At 36.5% G+C, this 26,043-nt stretch overlaps 1 protein-coding gene across 2 annotated transcripts in view; it reads right to left on the bottom strand.

The window, feature by feature from the left end:
• Positions 1-1,885: 1,885 nt before the first annotated feature.
• The window catches only part of LOC132119612 (guanine nucleotide-binding protein G(i) subunit alpha-2-like), a 68,068-nt gene continuing 43,910 nt past the window's right edge, over positions 1,886-26,043 (bottom strand). For both annotated transcript variants that reach the window (XM_059529728.1, XM_059529729.1), the window contains 8 exons: positions 15,568-15,610; positions 13,393-13,534; positions 9,837-9,997; positions 6,654-6,782; positions 5,000-5,129; positions 4,515-4,668; positions 2,967-3,184; positions 1,886-2,874 (listed from right to left, as the gene is read on the bottom strand). In XM_059529728.1, the coding sequence (XP_059385711.1) occupies positions 2,994-3,184; positions 4,515-4,668; positions 5,000-5,129; positions 6,654-6,782; positions 9,837-9,997; positions 13,393-13,534; positions 15,568-15,610 (950 nt within the window). In that variant the 3' untranslated portion in view covers positions 1,886-2,874; positions 2,967-2,993. The remainder of the gene's footprint in view (positions 2,875-2,966; positions 3,185-4,514; positions 4,669-4,999; positions 5,130-6,653; positions 6,783-9,836; positions 9,998-13,392; positions 13,535-15,567; positions 15,611-26,043) is intronic.

Here is a 26,043-nt window from a genome sequence, read left to right as displayed (position 1 = left end):
GGTTTACTGTGGATATGGAGTGGTGACCCAACACAGAACAAAGAAATAAGAATGTCCTTAAAACTTGTCTGAAACGTACTGCAAATGTATTACAAATGGTTATTGTAAAAGAGTAAACAAAAATGTCCTTAAAACATTTAAGCAGTGTATTAAAGGTTGGGTAGGCGATTTCAAAGAGGCTAGCAATAGTAAGCTCGTATCATGTCACCACGATCAGAGCTGGGTCGTAGCTGATTACATGTTATATGGGTTACATAACCCGATTCCAATAATTACATATTTGTAATTAGATTAAATTATATTTTAATCAGACTACAGATTACTTATTTATAGATTAGACTATGTGATTACAAATTGTAAACAATAGCAATTAATTATTCATAATTTACTGATTCTCCCTTATTCCTCTTTTTCATCTTTTAAATGTTGCTTTCTAAAACAGCCTAGTGCTTATACACTCAGAAAGTCTTCTAGTTTTGTGGGCATTCACCCAGAGATCAGTCTTCAGTCAGGCGGCTAAACAACATTTGACTGCTCCAAAAGTTATTTCAGGTTTAAGAAGTGTTTCAACAGAGCATCAACTACTGTTCAATTTTATTTGAATTATCACCCTGTAGGTTATGTATTTCAATGTCTTTGGAAGGCTGTCTTCAAGCACATTCAAATTTCTTGTCATTTTTTTTACTAGAAGTACACCTGTGATTTTAAAATAAATATTTGAATAATTAAGTATCATTTGCATGTTACTTGATTCTCTGACCTTGTTATGGTCACATGACAAATGTATTTAATTTTATCAGTATTTTTATTTAAAAAAAAAATAATTTTAACTTTAGTTAGTATAACTACATCAGCTAGAAAACAAGTAAAGATGACGTGGAAGACAAAATTAAGGCGCGCATGCGCAAGAAGCTGAAAATCAGTGAGACGCGGCATTCAAAGACATCAATCAGCCTTTCAAGTTCCTTAATTTGGATCTATGTAGGATATCAGTTTTAGTAAGCTAATAGTTTTTTATTTGAATATTTAAGATCTGTCGTTCATTTTTTGGTGTAGACAGTATGTCAGTTTGTAGAACAAAAGATCTCATTGAGCTTCTAATGACAGGCGAGCTCGAAAATTTTTACAGTGGTTTCTCAGGTTTATGTTGCTGTTCTTGTTTTATTTGTGATCTTTTTAGCACTCAAGCTAACGGTGAAGGGACTGAAAATCCATTGGCATCAGATCACAATGACAAGCTGGGACATGTTGCTAAACCTGTTTCTGAGAATTTAGTTGTAAAATTGATAAAATGCTATAATTTCACAAAGCAGCCATTAGATGGCAGTCGGTCCAAAGTCAGCATACAAAAGTGCATAATGGTCAAATCTTCCACTCTCCAATCCCTAAATTTAGTTCAGATCTCAAACAGTATTTTCCTGTCATTTCATTGTAGAGGTTTTTGATGGAAAAGTCCCAGGTTAGATTACAGCATAAGAGACATTTCCAAATGAATGTAATTATATTTTTGAGAAGCATATGTTCTGAACTTGGTGATTAATTAACCAACAGGACTGTTTCTTGTTAAATTCAGCAGTGTGGGAGAGATGTTGGTTGGAGCCTTGTCTTCCTGCGATCTGATCTCAGAAAAGAAATGAATCTCAATGTTCTTAAATAATTAAGTTAGTTAATGTTCTTTCAGATCTCTCCAGGTAATGGATAGCCAAAATCGGCTAGAGAACATTATGTTAAAATTAGAAAATGTTCCAGTTGATGCCCTACAGCAAGCTCTTAAATGTGTATTTAATTACTGCGATTGGATATTAAATGAATTATCCAAACACTGATGTGAACTTATTAACCTCCAGAAAAGTACACTTGAAATAAAAATCACAGTTGGCACAACTTTATCTAGTGAATGAACTTTTATTTAAATTAAATCATTGTATAGGTCTTTCAAAAGAATTTTTTATCTTTACCAAAAAATGAAACAAAAACGCTACCTTTTCTTTTCAATTAGATTTCCATTAATTACTATTTATTCTTAGATCATGTGAAAATTCTGGAGCAGAAATCTTTACGTACAGTAAAACAGGACAGGTGGGGAGAGAATAAAGTCAAGGCACAAACAGAATGCTAGAAAGAAGAACGGGAAGATAAAGGAGAAGGAAAAAAGACTGTTAGATACTGTTACGTACATACTTTAAATATCAGTTACATATCAGCAGTTCTTTCTTGATTTTTTTTTGTGCTTTTTTTGTTTTATTCTTTTTCTTTTCTTTTTCAAATGCTTTCTTAAAAAGGAATGTTGAATGATGTGATGTGAACTGATTACTTGTATTGATATATTTGCTATCTTCTATCATGCAGGACAACTTTCCGTTTTTCTATCAACAAGGTCGTCATGTAAACATCATAAAAAAGCGCTTTCCTTTTTCAATCATACCTTATATCTAACACCTGTTGGTTTTTAAAAAAATAAGCATTATGCAATTAAAAGTTTAATAAAATTTGCACATCATATTCCCTAGAGAAAAATGAAAGGATCATATAAAACATTTTGTTGCCTCTGCTATTACTCTGAAAAGAAAAAAGAAACAAATTAACAAAAGGAAAGAAAACAAACAAAAATGGACAAAGGATAATACAACAGTTGGTGATTTGTGTTCAAAGCCCAAGGAGTTAATACAGATATTAAATGTCAAATACAATGCTGGGACAGTGTCGAGAGGGCGGGAGAACAGAGGCTAAGGTCGTTGGCAATCGGTGAAATCGTGTCGGGCTCCTCTGAGTTATCAGTCATCGTATGGAAACAGGAGTCATGGTTGGCCAGTGCAGATGCTCAGGACGTATTACACCCCAACTTCCTCTGGTCATTAAAACTGTTCAAGTAATCTGAAAGAGGAAGAGAAATAAGTTACGAGTAGTTTGGAAACCAAAAGTAGTCCAACTAGAAAGGACGCTCTGGTTTGAGTGTTTATTCGTACCTCAACTCGTTTTCCTGTTTTCATGCTCTAGAAGAGCCCACAATCCTTCAGGTTGTTTTTGATGATGACGTCGGTGACAGCGTCGAAAACAAACTGCACGTTCTTCGTGTCCGTGGCACAGGTGAAGTGAGGGTAAATCTCCTTAGTTTCTTTCTTCTTGTTCAGGTCCTCAAACTTGATGCGGATGTATTCGGCGGCCTTGTCGTAGTTGTTGTCACCTTGCAAGAGAGGGGAAATACAAAGCACAATGAGAAAACCGTAGGGGAAGACGAACACAGAAAGTGAGACAGGAGCCGGAAAAACTAAATCCAAGGAAAAGGGAGAACAGCACATTCATAATGATCACTAAAATGACACGTGACCTCTTCTTGATCGATATCAGTAAAGCGGCCTGTCTTGTGTTCGACTGATGTCCCATGCACAACCCTGCACGGGATATAATGAATTGCTGGCCTCATTTGAATAAACCCCTTGATGAACACTTGAAGTGAATAGCCTCACAGAGGCTGGAAATACCAGAATAAAACCAGATTAGATTTTAACATGGAAAATGTGTACATTTTAAAGACAACATTAAAATGGCATTAGAAACATTTCACTTCTGTAATGTGATGCATTTCTAAATGGAAGGTAATATTCAGCTTGACAATATTATTGGTTAAAATATTTTTTTTTCCAGCCTGTACAGCCCTTGGTTAAATGAATAGTTCACCCAACAATGAAAGCTGGGTGTTTGTAAGAAACAAATCCATCAAGGCATTTTAACTTTAAATTGTTGCTTTAGGCCAAAACAGTCTATAATCCATAAGAACATTCCTCCAGTGAAAGTTCAATCTCCTGTTGTCCTCTCACATTGAAATCTCAAGACACATTTGTTCAGGAAAGTTTTGGACTGTTTTAAAGCTTTTAAACATATGCTTGAACTGTCCATATCTTGTTCAGAGGAGACAACGTTTTCACTGCAAGTACTCTGGATGGAAGACTCATGTTTTAGCTGGAAGCAGTGCCTTGAAAACACCTTGATGGACTTACAAACACACAGCCTTTCACTTCACAAAATATTGACTGATGGACTGGAATTGAGTGGATTAGGTGGACAAATTTCCACCTTGGTGGACAATAAAGACATACCCTACTCTACACTTGGATTATTGTGATGTTTTTTTTTAACTCCGCACTTGTTCACTGCAGAGGATCCATTGGTGATCAAGTGATGTAATGCTACATTTCTCCAAACTGTTCTGGTGAAGAAACAAAGTCGTGTACATGGCCTGAAGATGAGTACATTTTCATTTTTGGGAGAACTATTCCTTTAAGTCAGAAGTTGTTTAAAAAAAAAAAAGGAATATGTTATTATGATTTTTTTTTCTTAAGAAAAACATGAACTGATAATTATTAAAGGTCCTTGGAGAGGTCCATATTGATTTCTTCTGTCTTTAATGCACAGGTAAAGCAAGAGTTTGCGAGGTATTGAACCGCAGCACTCAAAAGCACTCCTGAAGCACTTGATCGAAATGATTTATTGGGTGGGTGGTTGTTTTATAGTACCTGTGTACTCAGGGAAGCAGATGGTCAAGGGGCTGTGTGTGATCTTCTGCTCAAACAGATCCTTCTTGTTGAGGAACAGGATGATGGAGGTCTCGGTGAACCACTTGTTATTGCAGATGCTGTCGAAGAGTTTCATACTTTCGTGCATTCGATTCTGTAGTGGAATTAAGAGGTGTGTCAGTGTTCAGGAGTTTGACCTATTCTGATGAATGACGGCTTGAACTGTAACGCAGCTACACCACTGTTCAAAAGTTTGAGGTCAGTAAGATTTTTATCCTACTTTTTTCAGCTAGGATGGATTAAACTGATCAAAAGTGACAGTAAAGATCTTTTTAATGTTACAAAAGATGTCTTTTTCAAATAAATGCTATTTTTAGTAGTTTTTTTATTCATCAAAAGAATCCTGAAAAAAAGTCCGGCCTCTATAATTCTGAGTTATGATGGACTGTGAATAATCGAGTAATCTGGGGTAAAGCGGGTCTCACCATTTCTTCATCCTCAGCCAGCACCAGGTCATACGCGCTCATGGCCACACAGAAGATAATGGCCGTCACCCCTTCAAAACAGTGGATCCACTTCTTTCTCTCTGAACGCTGACCGCCAACATCAAACATCCTACACAGAGACAGCAGACCCATATAAATGGTCAGCAGTATGAAAGGACATATCTTAAACAAATCAATGATATGTCAAGGTGAAAAATGGGCTGAACAACAAATAAAGCAAGTTTGATCAGCCAAACAAGCTTATTTAATTTGACACAAGAGCAATAAAGATATAATGGGCAAAATAAGTGTTTAATATATCATACTGCCTTAAAGGAATAGTTTTGTCATCATTTTCTATCATGTCAATCCAAATACATAAAGATTTCATCCATAAATTGTCAAAAACTAAAATAAAAAACACCTTGGTCCTTTCAACATTCCTTAACAGCAGCACACAAGCTGGAATATGTTATGGCAGAGAGAAAGATTTTAGGAAACGATAACTTCTATTTAAATCAGTTCCTTAGTAAAACTCATTGTACTGGCTTAAAACACTTGCAAAATCATTTACTAATATATGGTACAAGGTGTATGGACTGTTTCTATGCTCTATTACTGTTTTAATGCATTTTTTCCTATGAGGGGATTTTACAGTCTTATAAAATATATACTTGTATTATAATAAATGTGAAATTTCTAGATTTCTAAAGATTTAGAACAAATAAAAAAATGTAAGTCACATGGTTTAGAAAAGGCCTGAGGATGTAATGACAATAACTCATTTTACGTCATTAACATTTTACTAGTTTCCACAAATCATATTTTCCCTGGAGTTTGTTTTTGTCTACTGGAAATCTGTGGGACATTTTTAATGCAGAATGGTTAAGTTGCTGACTCAGTATTAGCGAGAGATTTACTATGCCCCTTCTTCTTTAGGTCTGGCTGTTTATGTGTGTCACTGGCATTTGTTGACCTTTGAGTCAGGGCTTTGTTTCTATGGTAATGGACCGGTTTAAAGTAGGATGGGTGAGACAGGGTGGGAGGATGGAAGAGCTAGGGCTTCCTGTCTATTGCAGGAGTCGTTCATTTCTGTCTGTCACACACTTGACTTTATAACCATGTCGACCTGGAAAAGACGTCATTGGCATTTCTAGGAAATTCCGTAATTATCTTCCCTCTTATGTGGCTTTTGCTTTTTTACACACGATACATAATATGATTTACATAAGATTAAATAAAGTAATAGCATCTTGGACAGCTGGCTTGTGTTTGATCTTTCTAAAGGTGATGCTGACATTTCTTCTGTAGATTAAAGCAGACGCATTCAAAGAGAATCATTCCAGACCGGTTTAATCCCATAAACTCTCCAAACCGAACGCCCTCAACAGGTTTAAGGGAAATTAATCCCAAAACCTCAGACCAGAACGCATGATGGCACAGAATTAATTCCTTGATTCCAGTGAGGGCTAGAGAGGGTGTTGCTAGCTAACAGAAATAGTAGAGATTGGGCAGATGAGTTGTTTAAAATGTGAATGTGTCAACACACGTTAGCGTGCATACTAGCATGCATAATTCATACTAGAAGAAGTGTGAATAAAATCTGTTAAAATCAGAGCGAAATAAAGACATCTAGTGCAGAGAGGTTTCTCACTTGAAATGCAGGTCTTTGAAGGTGAAATGTGTCTCTACGATGCCAGTGGTCTTCACTCTGGTCCTCAGCACGTCCTGCTGAGTTGGGATGTAGTCTGCTTTAGCTATCCTCTCCATGTCATTCAGATAACTGCAAAGGATGGTAACAAACCATTATCTTTAAAAAAATACATTTCTTTCTTTCTTTATAACGCTGTATTGTAATTTGCATGAATGTATTTTTTTATGTATTTGCAAATTTGCATCCAAATATCCAGACACACTTTAGGTATGCTCACTATTGCATAAAACTACATCTTTGCTGTCAAGAAGCACCAAATATGATGGCATCCTTCCTAAATATGTAGGAAGAAAAATAATTACCTTTTATATTATATACTATGCTAAAGCCAAAGCAAATTATGAAAATATCTATTTAATTTTATAATAAGCATTTATATATTATATTATAGGATGAGGCTGCAACAGTGATGATGCAGATTTTCATTCAGCTGCCAATCAAAGGCTAATGAAGCCCCACAGTAACACAGCTTGGATCAGCTGTGTAGGCAAGAACTCCTGCCAGCAACACTGAATGTTATTGCTTCTCCTAATGCCATACAATCCCATTAAGACACAACTGTACAGCTCCATGACTAACCTAGAGTTCAGGATTGCAATACTGAATTATAAGAGAACAACGTGGCATGAGAAGTTCCTCCAAGCTGATTCTTTTCTTAGTTCTTATATGTTTATCAGGTCTGAGCACGGTCACAATATTGTGAGGATCCACACTTCACTGGAGTCCATTGACACAAAACAACCAAGCGCTACCCAACTCAATGTAAAGTGCTTATAATCCCTCTTCACAAAAACGGGCTCAGAGCTGATTTTGTGTTCTTACTTACTGCAAAACATTTATTTTCACATTTCGGCTTGGGTGAGCTTTGTCTCTCTTGAGGACGTATTAAACTATTTTATTCACACTTCAGCACATGTGGTGTGCTCTAATTTATGCAATAAATGCTCTGGTCTGTAGGGTGAAGGAATAAGGGACTGTGTTGAAACTGAGAGATTAATGCCCACCTGCTATTATTTAAGTTTCAGGGAATTAATGTCATGTCTCTGATTAAAGAAAGAGTTTGAGAGCCAAGAGTACAGTCTGACTGTAACTGATCTGTAAAGAGAACAATATGCCAAGGCTAGACACTTAATACAGTGGCTCTTCAAAATAATACATCATCATACCACATTTAAAGGGATTCAGTACATACCCACTTACTGATATTTGTCAATAACTATGTTTCACGTGACAACAACGGTGCAAACTGATAGACAAAGATGATATTTTCTGTGATGCACAGGAAGTTGGTCATGTTTTTCCTCTGGAACAGGAGCTGCACTTGACATCCGACATCTTGTGAAACTTGGCCAAAAATATATCTTCTGATTCCAGACCTCTTAATTCCAGTAAAAACTAATCTTAACACTATAGCAGACATTTGTTTTCTAGAGAACAGTTTGCATCTTATGAATCTGAGGTGAAATGAAGTGAACAAATAACCAAGTTCTTCTTCATATCCACGACACGACACGGCGGCGGTGGCAACCGAACTACAGCGGGAATCAAAGTTCTTCCTTCTTTCTTTGCATAAACATTTGGGCAGTGTTATGCCAATCTTTCAAAACAGTGATGTAGACAAGGGGGCACGTTTAAACGAGGCATTTTAGGAGGGCGTGGATGACTCTTAACTTTTATTAAGAATATCTCTTTGGGTTTGAGACTTAAGTCTGTGCAACTTTAGGGATCTTATCTATTCACAAACAGCTTGTAAAACTCCAAAGAGAAAAGGAAAACTCGAAATTGCATCATATGACCCCTTTAAATGTCAAAAGATCAAGGGAATTTTTAAGTTCATGACCCCTTTAATGCCTACCACACAAACAGAAAAAGCAGAGTAAAACATTTACAGAAGCCACAGGTTTTACACACAACTGCTCCAGGCTTAAGGTCTTTATGATTTGTTAATGTTTTTGAAAGCAGTCTCTCATGATGACCCAGGCTGAATTTATTTGATCAAAACTACAGTAAAAACAATAATACTGTGAAATATTATTATAATGTAAATCTTTTGATTTGAATACATTTTCAAATGTAATGTATTCCTGTGATGCAAAGCTGAATTTTCAGCATCATTACTCCAGTCTTCAGTGTCACATGATTCATCAGAAATCATTTTAAAAAGCTGACTTGGTGCTCAAGAAACATTTCTTATTATTATCAGTTGAAAACAGCTGTGGTGCTTCATATTTTTATGGTTACCATGTTACTTTATTTTCAGGATTCTTTGATGAATATGAAATTCAAAAGAACAGCTTTTCAATATTTTTGAACAATGTAAGTGTCTGAACTTGGTTGTCTATGTGAGGGCTTTCCATTTTTATTCACTGTTTTTATTATGAGCTAATTATAATTTTTATAGTCCGCATCTCTCCTCAAGGAGGTTTTGCTATTCTTTTCAATACAGTCATGTTAGGCTCTGTTTTGAGGTTGGGGAAGGAGTGGCGGCCTCTGTAAAACCACACTTCTCTCCACCCACACACACACAGGCCATAAACCCTCTCACATAAACATCTGCAGAACCCAGCAAACACAACAAAATATTACGAAAACTAAGATTAGCACTCCCTCTATCCTTCCATAATCTCTTTTCCCACCAGCAAATGACATCATCATTCATTTCCTATTTCAAGTCCAAATTGACCGTGATCCCCTGTGAGGGAACGCTCCATCTACCCCTGATTGATTCTGAGTGTATCAAGCATGGGAAAATTCATGGAAATCCTGACCCAGGCCTTCCCTCCATTTATTAGCAATTGGTTTCTCAACGGACTGTTAACTGTTTGTGGCAGAGTTTCTGCTCCATTTGACGTATCAATCTGATCCTGCCTACTCTCATCACACATTTTCATCTTTCAGTCCCTTTTGAATTTAAAGGCACTATTGAGAAAGTTCCAGCTTTGTTTTGGCACTCATTTAAAGAGGAACTTATATTATCCTGATCTATAGCAGAGCAGCTTTGGTGTCTATAAAATAAATAAATAATAATAATTATATTAGAAAACGTGTTTTAATTTCTAAAAAAAAAAAAAGATGGTCAATGGTCAATATCTTTCTGCCCAATAATGGAGAGAGAGAACTCACTATGCAGCGGAGTCATTGAGCTGATACTCTCTGGCGCGGGTGAAGCAGTTCTGTACCCCTCCATCAGCCCACAGTCTGGTGACCACATTGGACAGATCCTCTGGCAGGATGCCCTGTTCCTCTGCCGGTCCGGCCAGGGAAAACAACTGACGTGCATCATCCTATATAATAAAGGAATAAACAGATCTATTTGAAAAATGCACATTAACACTTAGTATGCATCATATGCAAAAGTATTAGGTGTGCGAGGCATATTTATTAAGTCTAACTCATTTCATCAACTGTGAATAATCTGCAATATGAAAATATTACCTCACAGCAGCTGGAAAGTAACTCCGAACTTACTACACATTAATCACAATTACATTTTTATATTTTTAAGTATTATATTTATTATATAATTTATAATTATATTATTTATTATATATATATATATTATATAAGTCCACTAACCCATGCTAAGCACTGATTTTTTTATTTATTATTTTAATAACTAATCTACCCATCCATCCATCTATATCTATATATATATATATATATATATATATATATATGTGTCTATATATATATATATATGTGTATATATATATATGTGTGTGTGTGTGTGTGTCCACAAATCCATATGCAAAACTGTTTTTCCCCCTCTTTTAATCACTACAGATATATTAATAAAATTAAAAATAATAATATATATTTGAATAAAAAGGAATAATAATGAAAGTAACAATAATAGATTATTATTGGTGTTGCTGTAATTTCCGGTTAAACATATTGTTTAAACCCCAAAATGGCAGCACTTGTTAGTAAACCTGATTTTAGAGTCAATATAGGTAAAAAGAAATATTGAGTGTCCATTTGCATTATCTATACACCCATTATCATAAGGAGAGACTGGTTGTATGGTGGCATTCTGGGAGGAGGGATATTCTTGTGGTTGTTGCTGTGTGAGCGCGTGTGTATGTGTACTGTGTGGGGGTGACCAAACAGGTCAAAAGTGCAATATACATATGTGAGATGCATCCCCTGAGAGAAAAACGCATAGGGAGAGAAGGAGCCTATGACTAGCTCTCACCTCGTGATTCTACTATCACATCTCAGACTGGAGTCTCGATCTGTTTTTGCAGCCTGTCTGTCTGTCTCCCACATGTTTCCCTCTATGCTTCTTTCAGAGCTACAAAAATAACCGTCAACCTACATATCTGTCTCTCTCCTCCTAGAGTACATGTTGTAGGAATGGAGCCTCACGCCAAACCCCTCCCACCACGGAGCTGATCTAGGTCACAGGAAGTCAACCCTGGGGTGGAACATGGGAGCCATGAACCGAAGTGATGGGCTGAGACACCGACCCTGTGCTTCAAGGAGATGTGATGAACTCTTAAGCTGTGTGCTGCTGTAGATTGCAGACATCGTTAAGGTGAAACAACACTGTGTTTCACAATTTAAAAAGTTAAATAGCTTGTAAATTCAAGGAATGTTTGAAAATCTCCTGAAACAGGAATACTGCAGATTCTTTTACTTGGTGGTGGAAAAAAGCAACCGATATGAACAAAGAGAGGACAGGATGGTTATAGGCCTTTTAAAAGATTTATGGCCTTAAGAGAAGAGAGAGAGCGCAATAGAGAGAGAGAGAGAGAGAGAGAGAGAGAGAGAGAGAGAGAGATAAGATAGAGTAATCAGCCCCATGGGATGCGGTTTTCCACATGTCTAAAGCACACTGCTCAAACTCTGACTTATGGTTAACACATGCACTCACTCACACTAAGGTACACTGGCCGATATTCCACTTCCTGTCTTACACACAGCACTGGGCACTCAATGCTTTTGATGAAGTTAAGGAGTAAAGGTGTCTGTGTCTGTGTCGGACCTACTCCATAGCCCATGCATAGACGCACTCCCTTACGCCGCAGCCTGACATGCACCTGTCCAAAAAATAGGCATAGGTCTGACACAAAAGTATAAATCAGCCTTAACAGGATCAAATTGAATATAGGTATGGTCAAGATGGTGGTTTGTGAGGTCCACTCTATTCAGAAATGTAACCTTTTTTGGGGGGGGGTCTGCAGGGCTGCATGATTTGGTGAGAAAAAAAAATCTAATTGCAATTTTTCTTGATACAAACTGTATTAAAAAAAAAAAAAATAATAAAATAAAAAAAAATGACTACAAAGTCACTTATTTTATTTATATTTAATAATATAAGAATTGTTATTTTTATTAAATAAAATATAAAACTATAAGAAATATTACTACTGTAATGTTTCGCTGTAAAATATTTGTTATTGTCATTGCGATGACACCAACACCAAGACTGACTTATACTGTATGTTTTCCAATGTAATTATTAAAGCTGAAAATATATAAAATGTATAAAATTGATTCTGGACATCATTAGTCTGAAAAAAAGCATGTGTTGATCTGTATATGTACACCAAGGTTTAATAAATTAAGAGATTTTAACCTTAAGATGTTTTTACCAGGCAGTCCTCAACCTAAAATGAGTCTGACACCCTTGATAAACAGCTCACAAATGCTTCTGACTGGTTTTTGGTGGCCATGACCCTGATCTAGCTTAATTACACAGGGTTTTCCTAACACAGACTAGTTATTGAGAGGAGCCACTGACTTATTAGTGAGAAGTTTTGCATATCTTACATCAAGTGCCTCATAAATGAGAAAGAAAGAGAGACACTTAAGGGACTGTCTCTAACATATCTCGCTCTCACTAATTAAATGTGATGGAGAGATTGTTGTTGTTAGCCTCTCTAACAGCACTTTACAGCTCTATTCCCAGAGCAGACACAATAACCCATCTCTCCCGTCACCCGTCTAATTAAACTGCTGCCGCACACTGAAAATAAACCGCATGTGTTGGTTTAAAGGAGTCATATTCTTCACTTTATCCTCTGCACCAAGAGTGCTGCTTTTTAAGATGCTGTGACAAGTTACAAGTTTGACTTTTAATAACACATCTCAAGACGCCTGCGTCCTACTTCCGTCTATTTAGTCAGCGTTAACCCTGTACATTCACTGTAAATCTGGTTTAACATCATGAATTCTGCTATAAAGCAAGGATAAATTTGTGCTGATAGATATCAGTTTCTCCAGAGCCTCAGGTGGATCAGATGCGCTTGAGATTCTAGCTAGAAAGCAAACACTCACTTCCTCATTAAATTTTTCCCTTCTTTTACACTTCATCTTCCCATCTCTTGGAGGTAAAAAATGTATTAGAATAATAATAAAAAGCAATATTATTTTAAAATGTAATAATATTCACAATATTACTGTATTTTTGATCAAATAAATGCAGCCTTGGTGAGCATATGAGACTTGCTTTAAAAACCTTGTTGTAAAAATCTTACTGACACCAAACTTGTAAGTAAGACCTAGTCACGGTGCTGTGCTGACCAGACTTGCCGACAGTCAGACATCTGGCTTTGTGACGAGGGAAGGATCATCTGAGGCTGGCGGGCCTCTGAGATAATCTGAGTGTGTGTGTTAAACTGTAGAGAGGATGCGTGTGTGCTTTATTTGCTGAGGGAACACTGTGTGTACTCACCACTCTGGCACTGTCCTCATATTCGATCTTGAGGTTACTCATGGCTTTAATGATGGCCATGATGGACTGGATGGTGTTACTGTAGACCACTGCTCGATACTGCTTGCACTCGTCCTCTGAGTAGCCATCCTCATGGATAATCCTGCAGAACGGACACACAGATGAGCAATCAACCTCATTCAATTTGGATTTGTATTGTTTTAATGTGCTATAAATAAATAAATAAATATATATATACACACACTACTTTATAAACCTATCTATCTATATATCTAATATAAATACTACTTTATAAACCTATCTATCTATCTATCTAAATATCTAATATAAATACTACTTTATAAATCTATCTATCTATCTATCTATCTATCTATCTATCTAATATAAATACTACTTTATAAATCAATCTATCTATCTATCCATCCATCCATCCAACTATCTACTAATATAAATACTACTTTATAAATCTATCTATCTATCTATCCATCCATCCATCCATCCATCCATCCATCCATCCATCCATCCATCCATCCATCCATCCATCCATCCATCCATCCATCCAACTATCTACTAATATAAATACTACTTTATAAATCTATCTATCTATCCATACATCCATTCATCCATCTAATATAAATACTATTTATATATCTATCTATCTATCTATATAAATTAAAAAGTTTAGGGTAAGACTTTTTTAGATAGAAATTAATATTTAAATTTAGCAATAGTGCATTAAATATCAAAATTACAGTAAAACCTTTTACATTGTTAAATTTTTTTAAAATACTGTTAAATACTTTTATTATGAAAAACAATATTATAAAATGATATTTATCTAATATAATACATCATATTTAAACAATATTATGATTTTACTGTTGGTGTTTTTTCCCGTCTTTGGATCAAATACGGACTTCTTTTAACATCATTAAAAATATTACCAACCACAAACTAAATAATAAATATAAATATACAGCTAAATAAATATGAAAGTTACATTTTCACAAGAAAAACCTAATATAAACAGCTTTCTATAATATAAACAAAAATAAATAAATAAAAATAAAACCGAGCACAAAGTCAAGATGGCGGAGACAAGAGAGTTAAGAGCATTAGGTTTTAAACCAAAGCCTGGCAGAAGTATACGGATGCAATATAAAATGTGTTAATATCTACAGGCTTTTGCAGTGGATGGAATTTAGCCACTGAATTGATTTGAAGTGCTGGTAGGAATTGCCTAGTGGATGTTGTCAGACTGCAAATCTATGGAGATATATATTTTTTTTAATACAGTCAGCTCGGGCTCATGAGGATGGATAGAACCAGAGAGCCACCTCACTCACTCAAATGACACTCAGATATCATTTAAAACACCTTTAAGGGGAAAATACAGACAACTCTCTCCAATATAACAAAGCACAACTAAATTGTAAAGTAATTTTATAATAATTTAATTCAATTATTACAGAGTGAATGCTGCGATTGTGCCCCAGATCAGAGTGTGTGTGTGTGTTGGGATGCATTCAGTGATGAGGAGGAGTACAACACATTTTCCATCAGAGTGATTAGAGTGTAAAACTGCTTTGGAGGCGCAAGAAGAGCAGCAGAGGTCAAGGTCAGATAAACAGTATTAACTGCTGCCAGGGGCCCGATTACACACATACTTGCACATCCACAGCTGTTTATGTGTGTGTGAGCAAGGAAGACACATAGGTTACCTACTAGACAGCATTTTTAGCTATCAGTGTTGCGTTTTTAACATTTATTTAATTGTATGATGCTCAAAAATCCTGGCTAGGTAGGTAACTTGCTGCGAGACGGCAAGTTTCAGTCGGATGTATAAGAAAAAAATCTGTTGTTACTAGCTACCTGAAAGGCAACATGTTCAAATTGATGACTGGACGGATTCATTGAAATTAACGATTCTAAACACTAATTAAGACTTGGAGCTCTGGGGTTTGTTTATGAGTATGTGCACTTTGAGTTCATTAACTATTGAAGGGGCAAAAAACTCCATGTGCCATTTGAATGGATGTGTTTGAGATGTCTTTTTTACATTTTTTCACTATAGAGTTGCAGCTGTTCCCTCTCATACCATCCACGCCAGTGTCAGAAACTGGCACAGAGAGAGTAAGAGTCTGAAAGAGAGAAGAGAAAACATTGTTCACTCACTTCATCTGTTTTACAATGGTGCTCTTCCCCGATTCTCCAGCACCTGTGACAAAAACACAAAGAAAACAAGGTTATACAAACAACACTCATGCACACACTTTACGTCAGAGAGGAAAGCAAGCTCACAGTGTATGTTTTTTCCCTCCATCTAGTCCGAGTCTTAGTGCTAATGCCCACCCTGTAGCAGTGTGTGTGTGTGTGTGTGTGTGTGTGTGTGTGTGTAGTCTATACTTCCAGTTACTCAAGCTTTGCTGACTTAGCTGCTGATCTTCAGTGTTCCACTCTCTCCAAACCCGGTGTTTTTTAAGTTTAGCCTTTAATAGAGATGTCTGAGTGCTTATCAAACAGGAAACGGGGCCTTATCTGGGTAATTTCCACAGGCCAGCAGGGGCACGCTACTCATCTGACATACAACTCCCTCATTTGAACATTACACAAAACAATACACAAAACATAACCGCCATAAGCTAGGATCAACAAGCTCCCACAAGCACCTTCTAACATCTCAAAAACAAACATCTATGCGTCACAAAGACATATCTGATACGGACTGGCACATTTGCGCGTTGGGGAGCGTGTTTGTGTCAAATGACTTGCAGCTCTGAGATGTAGCGCTGCCCTCAGGCCATCAGTCTGTGGCCCTCTTACACAACTCTAAACACACACAGATTATACTGCAAACTGAGCGGAAAACTGCCCTCAGACTCCAATGAAATAGTATCCGAAGGCGCACAAAAAGAGGAAAGCCTAAAAAAAGAAAAACAAAAGTAAAGAAAGCCTCTGTGTCTGTGAGTTCAAAATCACAGCGTTAGCACACCTGTCAACATGCCACATGCTCACACCAACTTATTCTAAGTGAAGAGACGACTTCACACTTGAGCAGCTGCTATCAACACCTAAAACATGCAAAATCAGATCTCCCACATCTTACAGAGATGGCAGCCGTTCAGACTGCAGCCAAGCATCAGTTTGTGGCTTTTATTTGAGAGATGTTTTGCAGCTACTGCACGTTTAGAAAGTTAGTGTTAAGGGCTGTTCACACCAAGGAATTTAACTATAATAGGGGCTCATGAAATCCATTTTATTCTTCATCATATTCTTTTTTTTTTCTTTCTGGATTCCAATTTAAAGGTTTAATCAAATTGTTGTTATCAAAAAGCATGTCTAATCAATTGAATTCATAAAACTTTAACAAAGTGATGATTTCAGCAGACAGTCTTGGCCACAGCTCTCCACCCTTAGTGATGCGGTTGCTAGGCATTAGCTTCTTTTTCTGCTCAAATTCTAGGAATCTCCAGGCTTTTACAAGCAGAGCGTGATCTCTCTGACTGTTCCCTTAATAAATTATTTTTCTTTTTCTTCTGCTCTGATGTTTACAAGCTAGTCTAATGGCAATGCTGAGCTAATAATCTGATCTGAACAAAGAATTTAAACAATACATACAATTTTTTTTTAAAGTAATTATTACAAATGTGTTAGACCTATGGCGCAGTTCATATGATCAGGTGAAAAAAACATTAAAATAAAATAATAAATTAAATCAGGGATTCATGATCAAATTCAAAAACAGAAGCAGCAAATTGGCATTTTAAATAGTTTTGTAAGTATAAAACAGTTATACGGTTAAAATATATAAATGTGTCAGAGCTGTGGCACAGCGTAGTCTAAGCATAATCTAAAACAAAACACAAATGACTGTATCCTGTTGGGCATAACTACAACTTTGAGAGCTGAAACAAAAGAACAAGCAATTTCCATTAGGATTCGCTGTGCAGAGTGATGTTAAATAAACAATACATCTTACTACAATGAGTTGTGACCACATCACTTAATATTGTAGTGAACCGTTTCGTGGCAATTGTTTAAAAAAAGGAACAAGAAAAAGCAGCAATTTATGAATTATGCACTCTTACACATAATACATACATAACCACACACTTACAAACCGGATACTTTGGATTAATGAAGTAAAGGTTTCATAAGTGCTGAACATCCTTGCAGTGCCTCTGGGGTCATTTGTAATATTATTTGCAAGCTAAAACCACCTCTGGATAATGAATCGTCAATGAAAGAGCTTTTGTGAAAACAGTCAAACACTTTTGATGCGGCTAGATCATACATGGGCAATATACAGCCCGGGGGCCGGATCCGGCCCGCATATTGCTTCAATCCGGCCCCCGCGATGCGCTTGATGCACTCGCAATTTGGACATTCATTATTTATATGAAAACCCCAAATCGCACGAAAATCACACACAAAACACATAATCGTACAAATACTTAAATCGTGCATTTATTAGCTTCTTGTTTCAGTGAAGAAATGTCACTTTAGCTTAGTTATCACGCATGATGAACCACGTGACGTGAGATGATTGACAGGTCTGACGCAAATCAGGAAGAGGAGACACATCTAGCTGCGTTCGCTGTTTGAGCTCTTCAGATCGCATAATTCAGTGAAAAATGAATGTCCACCATGTCCCACAGAAAAACTGCTTTTGGATAAAATGCAAGCTCTCTCTGCTTCGCCATCTACAGGTCTTAACCAAGAGTATGTTGCGGTCCATTCGCTATTAAAACTGCATCTTCTCTTTTTCGTGGCCACGGCTGCTTAACCTGACCGAACAACGCACGCACTCTCCAATCTGAGATTGTTGACAATGTTGAGGAGGCGTTCGTGCACCAGTTTGATTGACGTACGACTCAGCCTATCGACTAACGCTTTTATTGCTCTCCTCTGAACTATTGGACATAAATTAACAGTAGGCCTATGGACGTATCCGTGTATTTATTAGGCAGGGTCGAATGAAAAAGCGGCACAGATGCTCAATTTGCATGAGGCGGGACAAAGGGTAAAATTGCTGTACAGTACAACAAAGCAGGACAGGTGGTCACTATTCGCGGCAGTTATTCAGCCAATAAAGTGTAGGCATATGCATTTAAAAATTGTGTCTAGTACTATATAAATTACAAAGGTTGAATTGGCACCTTTATTTCAAACGATCCGACCGACCGCGACCCGAATATCATTATTTTTGGATGACTCGTAACCGCGGGTGACCGCAGGCCCCCGCTAATTTTGGATCAAGCCGCGCATCACTGGTGTGTGTTTATATGTATCCAAGGGTGTAGGAAGAGAAAAACAGAGGCCAGTGGGAGTGTGGCTCTGGGTTTGTGTGGACAGCAATACCACTGTTTACCGTCATTTAGGTCACAACATTTACAGCTGAACCAGCCTCACACCCCCAGTTAGAGCCTGTAACGCGCTGGGCCTCCATTAGCAGAGCAAAATCTTCATTCAAACAGCAAACATGGAAAGAATATAATAGTGCTTACATGGGCCCACTACACTGTTAGGCTGAATATGATGCATCAAACAGAAGTGTAGGGCCCTATTAAATCAGTTTTATTTTTTCCCAAATTCCATTTGATTTTTTTCCAAATTCCGTTTTAAGTTTTCTCAACTCCTTTTAATGGTTACATTTAATTGTATTAATCAAAATCATGTCTAATTAAAATCATAACACTTATATTTTCACCACAATTTATTAAAAGTTTAACAAAAATTAAATGTTTAGGGTCCTATGAAAGGTTTTATTTTTTCTTCACCATATGTTTTATTTATTTAAATGCATAAAACAACATTTATTTTTAACTTTTTTTTCCCTCAAATTCTGTTGTGTATTTACATTTTTCTGGTTATCAAATGAAGGTAAATAAAACATTCATTCTTTTTATTATTGAAAATTACGTAAACTTATTTTTTTGGTACTATTAAAAATAAAACTGAGGAAATGTGTGATTATTCCTTAACATTTTTTTTGTTTCATTTTAGTAGTAGGCTATGTACATTCTGCTGAACAATAGTAATGCATTTCTGGCAAATACTTGTCTTTAAATTATATAATACTCTTATTATTATGTAATCCGTAAAGATGAATTTCTTTTTAAAGGCATTTCCAATGATGAGATGGTGAGTCAGGATCATTAACTTCAGTGCGAGACTGACTCATGTGATTAAATTTATATCTCTTAATAGGATAATGTTTTTGTGGCAAGCATTAGCCTATTTAGCATGCTCACATCACGTTGCATCATTTCCGTGTTTTTAAGCACTGTTGTTTAAAAACAAGTGATTTAAGCCATTGAAACGCAAATAACAGCACTTTATGAGCGAGCTGTCGGTTTCTGAGCATGATTTCTGCAATTGGGCTGGATCTAGGTTGGGTCACATTCAAACCTAAAATGAACCTTACCAGAGTTCATTTGGAAGCAGACTGAGACCACATCTTCAGCTGGTTCTTTGTGCAGTTGTTCGGTCCGCACTAGGGCTGGGCGATATGGAGCAAAAAATATATCTCGATATATGATATATATCTCGATATCTTTACAGGAAAAATAACCCCCCAAAAACTACTGCAAAAACAAATATGCCAAATATTACATGTTTAGGGGCCTAATTCTTCACCATATGTTTTATTGTTACCTAGTTCTGTGTTTTAGCATGTGTAATTATTTAACCCTTTCGAGTCGATTAACGCGGATACGCGTTTTGAGTCATTTTCTCCTGATAACCCAGAAAAGAACTTAAATTACACTTTCAGTTTTAATCGTACAGATAAGAGCAATACATCAATTGAATCTGTAAAGGGTCTACTTTTTTTGGATACAGACATAATAACAACAAAACTTTGTGCACTTATAAAATAAAGCTAACAAACAAGGTACGCTGTCTGCAGCCTTTGTCTGCGCTGATCTTCTTTTACAAACACGTCATTTAAATGAACTGTAACTCCGTGAATACTCAACGAAAATACATGAGAGAGATATCTATAGAAAGCTTGACATGTCTATTTTTAAACTAAACAAGTGTCGCCGAAAACAGATATTCTGTGATAAAGTAATCCATATGAAAACAACGCGATGTTTGTTTTTCAAGTCTCCCTTCATTATATCTAATGTGACCACGCCCCCGCGCTGAACGCGTTATTCAGATTCAAACTGAAGCGTGCGGCTTGAATACGCCCATAACAGAAGAAAAAGCAGCCAGACTGTTCAAGTTTTTTTATTTTACTGTTTGCTTCGCGATGAGAGGAATAAGACATAAATCATCCCAAGAAGATGTGATGTGGTTGAGGATTTTAGAAATGGATTTCCTCAGGAAAAAAAAAAGAATGAAGCACTTTATTCAGCAGAGATCATAAACATGAGTAAGTCTCTTTTTATTTATTTATATACTTGTACTAGTTTTCACATAAAGTGTAAACATTTTACTAGTTAGACTTTTTCCAAACTATAATTCCTGACTAAATATATAATCAAGTGAAATATTATGAAGTTTCAATAACAATATACAATACTATACCATTCAAAAGCTTGATGTAAATAAAATAAATGTAACAAATAGATAACTGTAACAAATGTAAAAACAATGCCTTTCTTTCAATTTATTCCCCCTAAAAACCCAGAAAAATATTCTCAGCTCTTTTTAACATTAATAATAATGGTAATAATAATAACAATAAATGTTTTTTTGTAGAAAATAAGATTGTTAAAAGGATTTCTGAAGGATTGTGTGACTGGAGTAAGGATGCCAAACAATTTGTTTGAAAGTCAGCTTTGATTGTTTCTAATAAACTGTTTAACTGCTCCCCCAAGTGGATATTAAAGTATGTTGTGGAATAATTCAATATATTCTAAATAAACCACAAACATAAAAGTATATAGATTTATTTTGTTCTCACATTCTTTCTTGTAACTCCTCACTCACAGTGGCACAGATGACTGAAAGGCTCATTATGCAGCTCATTATGCGGGTCTTTTGTCTTCTCAGGTGTAAATCACAATGATATTCATGGTAGTTGACGCCTACTCGCATATGACTTTTACCAACAAAAAGTGTCTTAGAAAATTTAAATCAATATATTGTTTTCTGTGAGTGAGTAAACAAGATGATTTTCACATCATTTAGAAAGAAAAATTCTAGGCTACAAGCTCCAGTTCTCAAAAATCCCGGGAACCATTGTTCTTTATGTGTTTTTTTGCCTTATTCAAGTGTTTTAACATTTTTAGTTTTTCACTAACCACGCATAATATTTTTTTTCTCAAAAACACAATCATGTACATACATGCATTTCACATATTATTACAGCCCAGTTTGTGCTGATTACAGTGAGATTAGACTTTACCCATTTAGATATTTATAAGAAACTGAAAAAAGCACAAATGTCAGGGCATGACAAAACTTCTCCAGGCCCCAAAAATACCCTTAGACTCCAGAGGGTTAAATGCATAAAAACAACGTAATTAGTAAAAATAATTCTTAAAATAGCCTTATGTGAAATGTTTTTTTCCCTTCAGAAATTCTGTGTATATAAATTTTTCTGGTTATCAAATGAAGGCATAAAACATTCATTTAATTTATATTTTAATTATTTAAAATTAAGCAAACTTAATTTTTTGGTAAAGGGGATTTACTATTAAAAATAAAACATGGAAGAAATGTTGTGTGATTATTCCTTAAGTTATGTTTGTTTCATTTTAATAGTAGTAGTAGTGGGCTATGTACATTCTGCTGAACAATAGTAATAGATTTCTGGCAAATACTTTTATTTTGACGGGTTTGCCTTTACAGTTCTGTGTATGTGATACTACAGTCTATGATGTGATATGAGCTAGTTTTACTCAAATCAAACGGTCAGATGCTCATGAAGTGACTCTCAGTGCAGTTCTGGAGATGTTCCTCATGTGTTCACGTCTTTATTTAGTGAGAGGACAGAAGCTGAAATCAGCGCGAGCGTCATGCGAGCTTCCGTGTGTTTAATGAATGAAGACGCGCTTTGGCGCCATTCATTAACACAGACACGCAGAACATGCAGGATTCATATTTAAATAGATTTTTCAGGGCTAATATTTGCAGAAATTAGTCCATATCGCGATTGGATGTAAGTGCATGACCTACTTTTGATTAATTCATTCAAAATTTGACAAATTCCGTGATATTCCGCGTTAAACTGTAAATTCTGTTTTTATGACTGGATTCCGCGATTCCATCCGTGTTTTCTGCATCGCGGAAATCATTGGGCCCTACAGTAGACATCTGCCTGCCGTTCGCCCTACGCCTTAAAACCGAAGTATCTCCATATAATGGAGCCAGTTGTCTTTTTTTTTTTTTTTGACTAGTTCTCTACACGCGAGGGGAGAGGGGACAAAAGCAAGGAGGCGGGGGGCGAGCGAGCGGGGGCGAGCACAGCACAGAGAAGGCAAACAAGCAAGTGGCAGAATCGGAATTATAAACAATATATCGATATATACGATATGTCAAAATCCATATCGTGTTTAAAAAATATCTCGATATATTTTAAATATCGAGATATCGCCCACCCCTAGTCCGCACCCAAGTGCGATTGCTGCATAAATATCTACCAAAAAGGTTTGCACCAAGAGAAGAAATTAACTTAAGTTTGATTCAATCGAACCAAACAAGACAGGTGTGATTACACCATTAAACACTCAAACAGATTCTGGTCTATAGTCCTCCTTAACATTAAAGTCCATGAAACTCGAAGTTGCTTAGAAAAGTAACAGCACACCTCTTCAACAAATCACATGATTTGATTGGATCATGTCCATAGCAAAACCAGTCCAGGATGAGTTAGGTGTTTGTTCAACACATATTTGTTAAGAATGCAATAATAAAGCAGAAGACAATAAATAAGAGAGAAATCAATAAGACCTCAGGCAGTGTCTAGCATGAGCAGTAAAGTGGGTCTACAAACTGAGGCCTCACACAGACTTCAAGAGTCAACAGAGGAAAGAGTCTGCAATACCGTATGTGAGAGTTAAACAACAACCTTAGCTCCAATTCATTTAGGAGCATGAAGGTTATTCTCATGACCTGTGACCATGTGTCCACTCACCACATGCAAATATCACACATGCCCTTGACAATCAATCAAAACAATGAACACTAAAAATAAGAAGTGAAAATTCAAATAATTCTCCAGCTGCAAAATCTCCATCTTCTGCCAGCTCATGAGACGTTTAATTAGAGAAGCATATTGTTACCTAATGACTCCCAACAGGTCCATTGAGAGGCATGTTGATGTAAATAAAGTGCTTGGTTAGAGATTATGCACTGAGTAATATCTATTAAACACCTGCCTTCAGGGCCCTTGCGAATACGAGAGAGTGAGTTTGTGTGTTTGGCTGGGCTAAGTATGACACTGGTCTCGTTAATCTAGGCAAACAGCAGATGGACGGAGCATTGAGTGTGTGTGTGTGTGTGTGTGTGTGTGTGTAAGTGTGAAAATCTCAAAACAAGCAAGCAGCAGCCCAGAGGCCTTGAAGTCTCCTTGCAGAAGGCAGATCTCCCCTGAGCTCTCCAGTCTAACTCATCTAAAGAAACATCTCTCAACAAATACCAAAAAATTCAAATGCATCAAAAAGGTTTTCATAGCAGAGAAAATCTTACGGACTCCAAAAAAGCAAGTGCTTCCTCAAAACTATTATGTTTGGCATGTATTTGCCTAACCGACCTTAAACTAAAAATAGTATTAATCTTTTTATATATATATATATATATATATATATATATATATATATATATATATATATATATATATATATATATATATATATATATATATATATATATATATATATAGAGTTTTCTTTAGAGGTTGACTGATATGGGTTTTTCACTGGTCGATGCCGATATTTTGGAATCAGGGCAGTCAATGACCGATATATAATACCGATATTTTGGCCGATATGTTTGGCCAATTTTCTTTTCTTTTTTCACATTCATCTCATAAAAGTGAGTGAAATTATTTTTGATAGTAATAGTAGTAGTAGCCTAATTTACTGTAGTAATACATGGCTCAAAACTTAAGCACCTTCTCAAAACAGTTCTGAAGCATGCTTGTTGTTTATATTTACTGACAGATACCAGTTTTTCCCACAGACAGCAAATTAATACTCTGCCAGCAGGAGGCGCTGTTGGAGCAGAGATATAGCGGTTTCTCCAGTACACCGTGGAGGATATTGTTGGATCCACACACATTTCATGAGGAAAGTTAACGTGCATTTTATAATCAGACCAGAAGTTTTGTCTAAATTGAACATGTTTCTACTTTCTTATGCAATGGACTTGTTGCACTTATGAATATGGTAACTTTCCGGCATCAATTCCAATTAGGGCTGTGCAAAAAAATCGAATGCGATTTTCATGCGCATCTCATCAGTAAAGATGCTCCTGTGATTAGAAGTATTTCTCCAGCACGTGCGTTCAGATCAGGGTTGCCAGGTTTTCAGAACAAATCCTGCCCAGGTGCTTCTTAAAACTAGTCCAATCGCGTTTCCAGGAGGTTCCCCGATAAAAAATTGCTTCCCGGGGGTTAAAATATAAATTTTTTTGGAAGGGTTGCCTTGGTAAAATTTGCATTTTAGGGGCTAAATATCACGTTATTTGTATTGGGGTTGCTTTAAAAACCGCGGACATGAAAAACAATCGCAGACTTGGCAACACTGGTACAGGTGGAGTGGCAGTTACTACACAGATCCGTAGTCTACCGACAACTAACACAAAATCGGTTTCAAAATCGACAAAAAATCGTCTGCGATTTTAACATCGATTTTGTGTAGATTGTCTGTGAATTACGGCTCGGTGTAGTAAATGCCAACCAGTGTTGCCAAGTCTGTGGTTGTTTTTCATGTCCGCGGGTCGAAGCGACCCCAATACAAATAACGTGATATTTAGTCCCTAAAATGCGAATTCTACCAAGGCAACCCTGCTAAAAAACTTATATTGTAACCCTGGGAAGCAATTTTTATCGGGGAACCTCCTGGAAGTGTGATTTTGGACTAGTTTTGAGAAGCAACTGGGCAGGATTTGTTGTGAAAGCCTGACAACCCTGATCCGAACGCACGTGCTCGAGATATACTTCTAATTACAGGAGCGTCTTTACTGATGAGATGTGCATGAAAATCGCATTCGATTTTTTGCACAGCCCTAATTCCAATAGGGTAAAAGGTAATTATGCTTTCGAAATGAGTTATATTGCCCTGCCATTAGCTGAAGCGGTGTGTGAACAAGCCACTGCTGCAGAGTGTAAGCTCTTCTGTCTCTCACGCAGCCTCAGAGGGAGCTCCGCAACAACAATTAGCTGCTCGCCATGTGCCTGCCTATAAATATGCCTAATTTGCAGCACAATCGGCCAATGGTGAACAATTAAAAAAAAGGCCAAAAATCGGCAGACATTTTCTACTGATTTTTAGTCGGCTTTGTGGTAACTCTGTGACTTAACTGACCATGACTCTGCATGCACGTAGTTTATTTCACGGTTTGATATGAAAGGATACGGCAGTGCGCTTTTGTGCACGCAACATAAAAGCATGCTCAGCGAACTCCATACGGTTTCCGCAGTAAAAATTCCATTTTCTACTGGTTTTGGCTATATTAAATTTTTCTCACACTCGC

Source organism: Carassius carassius, chromosome 38 (assembly GCF_963082965.1).
Source record: "Carassius carassius chromosome 38, fCarCar2.1, whole genome shotgun sequence".
Taxonomy (NCBI): Eukaryota; Metazoa; Chordata; class Actinopteri; order Cypriniformes; family Cyprinidae; genus Carassius; species Carassius carassius.
Note: the sequence above shows the minus strand (reverse complement) of the source record. Positions and strands in the feature narration are given on the sequence as shown.